Raw genomic sequence first — 8,039 nt, forward strand, 5'->3', positions numbered from 1 at the left:
TCTGTGAAATAAATATATGGAAAGGTTTGTGTGTGTGTGTTTTTTAAAGTAAATAGCAATCAATCCATGTGTGCCAGCAGGAAGAAGTGCTGAAACCTGAAACTAAAATCTCGATACTTTGCCAAACCTGAAAATGTTCCTACGGAAAATGCAGCCTAAACTTTACTCTTATTTCATCACCGTTTTTATACCATTATTAAATGATTACACAGCAAACATATTGACACAATGAGGAAATTTATTCATAATTTATTCAGTGACATTAATAAATAAGGAAAAAAGAATATTAGAAATCACTATTATAGACCTACCATCCCTTCACATTCAAAAAGTGAAATCATAACATAGGAATTCGAGACTAAAAATCGGAATTTGTAATTTTCCTGGCCACAGTCACCACACCACCATGGACAAGCTATTTAGTCGTCTTCTACGATGCACAAGAAAAATGGTTGTCCAATTCTTATTCCCAGAACAGCATGGTGAAGATGATCATATCCTGTTGCATCAAATGTCTGTAGCCTGTACCCTTTGTATTGGAAAATTGAATATCTGTGAACTTTTTTGGTGGTAGAATTGAATCCTTGAAGTCTTTGGGGTTTTTTTTCACCTACCCCCCCCCCCCCTCCCCCTTTTAAAATCATAGTTAATACTTTTGAATTGGAATTTTAGAGACAATGGCAGAATAAGGGGGGGGGGGGGGGTGAAAATCTGAATGAATCTGTTAAAAGCGGAAGGGTTGGCAGGTATGCTACTTGAAGTTGAGAGCTGTCATAAATCAATTTAACTTCTCATGGACTTAACATAAATTGCAGAGCAGCTCTTTAATAACAATAATTCAACAGTTACATTTAGACTGAGTAAGATAATTGAAACAGTAAATTAAGAGAAAGGATAAAAAAGTTAAAAGAATCAATCTCATCCATTTCTTATTGAAACAATTATCCATTGTCCCAGGAAGAGTTATCAAACATACATGTTTCATAAAGGTTAAAAGAAAATACTCACATATCCTGTTTTAGTTGTTCTTTAGCCAAGAATTTAAGATACGCTGTTTCATTGAACTTGGGAATCCACACATCTCCAACTTTTTCATACTTTATTGTTGTCTCAGGTAAGGCTCCTTCCATTTTGTGGCCCTCCCTCTTAGGTCTTATTTCTTTTGATGTTGAATCTTTTAACACAGTAGCTGAAGAGATTTCTTTTCCAGTTCGTAAATCTCTTTTAGTCCGATGCATTTTAAACAAACGTTTTTTTGACGTGACATGAATACATCTGCATTTTCTTTTTAAAAGAAGTATGAGACTTCTTAAGTTCCTATAAATTGAACATAATTCATTAAGAGTTGAATTCTGACTGCAGAACTTTAGGGTGACCTCTACATCATTTATAAATTTTTTTCGACAAATGTCATTGAATATCGTTGTATAGAAGATGTTAATGTCATTAATATTGCTAGAATAGTTTATCTGTTGATATTTTATGCAACATAAGAGATTCAAATCTTTGTGATCTTTTAATCTAATGGAATGTATATACACATTTTCCTTAGACTTACTACCTTTGAAATGAAAAGCATACAGTAAATTTTTATCTTTTTTTATGCTATTTTTTTCATGCATGAAAAACAAATCTCTTTCCTTCCAATGCACATGACATAAGGAAACATTCATTGCGTTTTCTTTTGCTGTACTGGAAAAAGTTATGCCACACCGATGTGTAGAGTTAAATGATGTCAATTCTCCATGAGTACAAAGTTGATAGACAAAATCAGCTGAGTGGTTAACTTCAACGCTGATGTCTTTTGTATTTCCATAAGCACATGTCCATATTAAACACCTTAATTCTGTTTGTATATGGTCCATCAGATTCGATGAATTCGTTACATTACTCATCTCAATTGTTTTGTTTACTGTCTGAAATGAAAATAAAATAAAAACAAATGGTTAATTTTCCTTTGTCTAGAGTTTATTTCAGCAATGTCACACAATTATTGTTCATCTGCCCACCCCCCTTTCCTCTCAAACCCAAATCAAATGGTATGCGAAGAATAAAATGCTTTGAACCTTGATTGAAATCTTATTTGTTATATATTATTATTGAGTCCCGTTCTTAGTCTATTTGACTTTGACCTTAACAATAGGTCCTTTGATTTGAATCAATGTCTAAGCACTCTGGTGGTAAGTCCCTTCGAAGTAACCTTTAATATTTCTCACTGTCCCATTGGGGATAGACTTACAATTTGTAGATAGCATTGCTGTGCAAAAAACATTGTCTTTCTTTTAAAAAAATATTGTACAGATTTTAATGATTCAGGTCACTCATGGTAGCCACTCTGGGTCAGTAGAGCCACATAACCCGACCATCAACAAAAGAAAAGAAAAGGAAAAGACTAGGAGGATCTTCTTCTTCTTCCAGTGTCATCTCATGGGTTGAGGTCGACTTGAAATGACACTCCAATCTTCCCTGTTGACAGCTTGCTGACTGCATTCGGCTGCCGACAATCCTGTCCATGTCCTCACATCATCTATCCAAGTTCTTGCTGGCCTGCCTCTTCCTCTTTTCCCCTCAACTCTACCCTCAAGAATGTCCTTGTTGACAGTTTGATGGCGTCTTAGGTGTCCAAAATACTTAAATTTTCTTGTTTTTATTACTTTCATTAGGGTCGGTATGATATCAAGGATGTCACAGACTTCTTGATTTGTTTTCTTTTCTTTCCAACTGATTTTTCCAAGGCGATGGAAAGTCCACATTTCAAAGGCCTCAATTCTTTTCTCTATTTGTTTGTTCAAGGTCCATGTTTCTGAGCCGTAGAGAAGTGTTGAGTGGACATAACATTTGAGTATTCTTATTCTCGTTTTCATCTGCGTTTGTTGCGAAGTTAAAATGTTATTCAGTTGACTGAACCTCGACTTAGCTATAGCAATCCTGTTTTTCACTTCCAGCTCATTCTTTCCGTTGTTGGTCATTGTCTGTCCAAGATATTTAAAAGAATCTACTTGTTCAATGTTTTGATTATTAATTTGGACTTTTGCCCTTTTTTCAGGCTTCTTTGACATGACCATTACCTTCGTCTTTTGAACATTCATCTCTAGACCCTTTGCTGTACTGTTCAGGTTTACTTGATTTGCAAGGATCTGTAGCATTGTCTCGTTCGATGCCAACAATACTGTATCATCTGCATATCTCAGATTATTTATCCTCCTACCTCCAATAACAATACCTGGAATGTGCTCGGTTTTACGGAAGATAAACTCTGTGTACAGGTTAAATAGATATGGAGAGAGGATACATCCTTGACGAACTCCTCTTTTAATTGGCGTGAAAGGTGACAGATCGCCCTGAATCCTGATGGCTGCTTATTGATGAATAGAAGGAGGATAGAAAGAGGGAATTTGTTGATAAGTTCCCTCAAAGAGGAGAGATCAGGCCACTGCACTGATCAGAAGGAGAGAAAGAAGGAGAAAGGCCACGTTCCATGGCCAACCAATTGTAATGACACAATAAATGGAAATCAAGGTATACGAACACAATACATTTATTACAGAACTAAATTATATGTATAACACAAATAGGAACGGCACAACTCTACTTATCCATCCATTCTTCTTGTCTTTCTCCTGACATCCCCGAATAAGGAACACCACAACAAGAACATAAATATAAAACAGGACCGAAAGGCGGTATTCTGTTCAGCTGGATGAAACTTACAAGCACTGCCACTGGTTTCCTGTGTTTCGCTTATGTGGCACCAGATTACTGAGATTTGAACCCTGATTGGTGAAAAGAGGTGCTCAGAATACCTAGCAACACGAGGGAGGTACTGTCAACTCTGGACTCGTTCAGATTATGTCCTAACAGCCATTTCCAGGACATAACAACCCCCCCCCCCCCCCCCCCTTCTCCTAATAAGGAAAGACCCCCTTTGAGGGTGAAATGAAAAATGAACGAAGACCCAACAAGGGTTAATTGAAAAATAATAATCAATGAGGGGATCTCTAGGGGTCAAGTAAAAATTTCAGAAAGGAACCCTTATGAGGGTAAAATTGAAGTATTGGCCAGAAACCCGTAGACGGTTAAATCAAATGTGATAAACAGATTATCATTATCATGATTATCAAAAATAATCCATTATTTTATAGTGGAGAAATAACATTACATATCAAAATCCCTTGAAAAGAGGAGAGAAAAAAATATATATTAGGGAGGTAAGTGTATTTTACCACATAATAATTAATTAGTCTTAATATAAAGCATGGAACAAAGCATCCGCCAGAAAATTGGTGCCTGGGATGTGACGGACATCTAAGTGGTATCTCTGTAGGGACAGAGACCAGCTCATCAATCTCTGGCTACTGTTTTTCATCCTTGTGAGAAAAGCCAGAGGGATTGTGAGACAACAAGGATGAATGATAAGTAGAGTTGTGTCGTTCCTATTTGTGTTATACATATAATTTAGTTTCTGTAGTAAATGTATCATGTTCATAAATCTTGATTTCCTCCATTTTATTGTTACCATTGTCTGGCCGTGAAACACAGACTCTCTCCTTCCTTCTATTCACTCTGATCTGGCTAGGCCCAGTGCAGTGCCCTGACTTTCCACTACGACTACTACGAGGGAACTTATCAACGAGTTCCCTCTTTCTATCCTCCTTCTCTTTTATTTTGTTGATGTTTCAGGCTATCTGGCTCTACTGACTCTCCGGGAGCAGCCCAAATCGTCACAAGATTCTTGCAGTACCATGTTCTATGGAATCGACACCCACTGCCTCACAACAAATGCAGATGTAAAGGTTATCTCAAATAGGATCATGTATGCATTAAGGCAAAATGACAGTGGGCTTCTACATGACATAAATATATTAAACAAAATCCTATCAGACTGGTGATGGTGTTTAGGCTCTTAGGCAACCATTTTAGGCGAATGTACTTGTTTACAATTAGGCTAAATGACTAAATGAGCTTTTACTTTTAGTATGACAATGACATTCATTTTAGGTGGCTTGCACTATTCATTTCCATCTGTCAGCGCTCTAGTGGGGGGTGACTCATGCTTATTTTGGAAAATATCTGAACCCCTAGGATATAGTCATTTGTAAAAGCAAACAACAAGCCAGCTCCTTTACGTTCAATAGTTGATCCCAGTTGGTTACCTATTTTTCAACACGTTTTCTGCCCTCGTTTTGTTTTTAGTTTTTAAGGGTTTTATGGCACTTGCAACACATTTAGGTTATATCAGCAGCGCCAGTAAAAAGGAAGAAAATGGGATAGTAAAAAGTTCTAGAATTACAATTAAAGCACCCAAGAGAAAGTAAGACAAAGGGGAACTGGGAACAAATAAGGATCAGATGTAGATTCCAAGAACAAACCACCAATGTACTTGAGTTTGAGGTCACCTATAAGTCGCATCCGGACACAAGCACAAAACCCGACAAAGAGGAATACACTCAAATGCTTACATTATACATTAAAAATAACAAATATAATAATACATAACAGAAAGATGATTTACAAGGAAAAAATATCATCTCCCAAAACAATAACTATGCATTTGACTGTTTCCCTCCCAGCTAGGACTCCGGCCAGGACCAGGACAAAACCAAGTAATCTCATTCCAAGACAAAGACAGAAAGCATGTTGGAAAAACAGATATAGGGAGATAGAAGACACATTATGTACCTCCTGCCCACTATGGGAGGTAAGGAACCCCACCCAGTTTTCTGCCCTCAATTTAGTCTTCAGAATGAATCAATATTATCATAAGAACATGTCTTGAGACAGGACGTAGGAGTTGGAGGATAATCTATGAGATGTTTAAGTGATAAAATAGTCCATTGTATACAATACATTGTATAGTTTGGAATACTTTTGGGAGAAATGCATTCTCATTCATTGCACCTTCAAATAGTAGGATTGAGTTGTTCATATTCATACTCATTCAACGTTTAGGTTTCAAACAGATTGCGTTCAGGGCTAAAGTACGAACTTATAATATCCACTTCCAGAATACTGACAATAACTGGCGATAAAAATATCTAGATAGAAATCTAGACTATCTAGGTCTAGTCTAGATTTTCATCTTACCTGGGCATGGGACAGCAGGAAGTTTGCCAACAAAAAGCACCATAAAACCGAGGTATAGGCATAGGGGGGTTCTATGATAAAATACATTGTCATAATCAAGGTAAAGCATACCACATTTAAATAACATTGTTTCAATATCACTTTATTATTGTCGATAAATTGAAATTTGGTTGGAACATGCCTTTTCACTCATTTCCAGTGCCCAACCGAGATGAAAGTCGACAACGTAAACAATGTTCCTGATTAGATTGTGTGACTTATGCAGTAGTCCAAGCGGTTTAAAAATAGGCCGCAGTAAATGATTTCCTCTATTCGCAGTAGGTAGTACTGCAAATGATGATTTCCTCTATTCGCAGTAGTACTAGGAATAGTATATAGATAGCGTTAGAATTCGTTATTCGCAGTAGTAGTAGTAGGAGTAGTTCATTCATTTCAGTTAGGTATTTGCAGTAGTACTGCAAATGCGGGTTCGTTCTGTATTTATTGCAGCAGAGTAGCCTACGAGCCTAGAGCTTCATTGTAAAGAGGATTGGGCGCAAAATCTAAATAAACTACATTATTATTATTATTATTATTATTATTATTATTATTATTATTATTATTATTATTATTATTATTATTTTTTTAATTATTATTATTATTATTATTGTTGTTGTTGTTGTTGTTGTTGTTGTTATTATTATTTTTTTATTATTAAAAAAAAATTACTTTATTTTATTTTTTTAAAATTCATGTTAAAAATTATTACTATTACTATTATTTTGCGTTTCGTTGACGATGACGATGTGTCTGTTTGTTGTGTAGTGATGGTTTTGTTGATGTGGTGGAGGTGACGATGTGGTAGCTGTGCTAATGGTAGTAATGATGATGATGTGATTGTTGTGGTTGTAGTAGTGGTGGTGTTAGCGATGACGAAGAAGAGGATGACAATATAAAGGTGGTGGTGGTTGCTATAGTTTTGAAAATGATGTGGAGGTTGCTGTGGTAGTAGTGGAGGTTGCTGTGGTAGTAGTAGTAATGATGATGTGGTGGCGGCTGTAGTAGTAGAGGTAATTTATTCATGGTAACTTCTATTATTTGCAGGAGCACTGAGATATGAGTATAAGTCGAGCAACGGAGAGAGAGAGAGAGAGAGAGAGAGAGAGAGAGAGAGAGAGAGAGAGAGAGAGAGAGAGAGAGATTCCTGGAACTTTATAAAATATATTTTTAACTAACTGTAAATAATTCAATACACGGGGACGGAACTATTCTCATTAAAGTAATCTGGCAGATAAGCTTCTAGATTTCAAGACGTGAACGAATGAACAAGTTGGAGAGGTGCGGACGGGGAAATTTTGATTCATGGCTTGGATTGCGGGGTGGAGGAGGGTAACAAAAACAAAATAAAACACAATCTTGTCGAGTTTCAGACTTGAAGGAAAAGTTGAAATGTTCAATATCCCAATTCTAAGTCACACAAAATGTTTCAATCATCCCTCATCTTATTTCCTTCTCAAACTAACACAACTTAAAACCCTTCGACAACACGCCATTTTGAACAGAAAATACAGTATTGTGTTCAGTGAGGAGACGACTAATTTTCAGAGATTTGAGAACGTTTCTACAACCGCGAATAGTGATTCCGCCGTGGCCCCAATTCTCTAATAAATATCACATTCGTCTTCAGAGTCCCCACTGGAGAGTCCCCACCATCACAATCTCAATAATGGTCCCCACTGATGAAGCGGCGATGCCGTGAGGCTGGTTCTCGACGGAAGTCGATTCGCGGCTACCCAGTGTCTCATCTTGCTGGTAAGGAAGTCTGGCAACTTATCTCACAGTTTCGAGAAATCGATGTCCCCTCCCCATCGAGGGATTGAATTTGTCCATACCGACTTAATCACGTATGCGCAGCCCTGTACAAAATTCAGGGAAGCTAAGTACAAGGGTTGCCGGGACTTAAATTTCAGTTCTGT

The 8,039-nt window shown here is 37.0% G+C and overlaps 1 protein-coding gene across 1 annotated transcript in view; it reads right to left on the reverse strand.

The window, feature by feature from the left end:
* The window catches only part of LOC144969450 (uncharacterized), a 10,232-nt gene extending 3,908 nt beyond the window's left edge, over positions 1 to 6,324 (reverse strand). Inside the window, exons 1-3 of the mRNA XM_078908567.1 lie at positions 6,085 to 6,324; positions 1,009 to 1,916; position 1 (exon numbers count right to left, since the gene is read on the reverse strand). The exon at position 1 is cut by the window's left edge and continues 151 nt beyond it. Of these exons, the coding sequence (XP_078764693.1) occupies position 1; positions 1,009 to 1,916; positions 6,085 to 6,177 (1,002 nt within the window). The 5' untranslated portion in view covers positions 6,178 to 6,324. The remainder of the gene's footprint in view (positions 2 to 1,008; positions 1,917 to 6,084) is intronic.
* Positions 6,325 to 8,039: the final 1,715 nt, after the last annotated feature.

This window comes from Berghia stephanieae, chromosome 3 (assembly GCF_034508935.2).
Source record: "Berghia stephanieae isolate SIO BIC M18660-M18661 chromosome 3, UCSD_Bste_1.3, whole genome shotgun sequence".
NCBI lineage: Eukaryota > Metazoa > Mollusca > Gastropoda > Nudibranchia > Aeolidiidae > Berghia > Berghia stephanieae.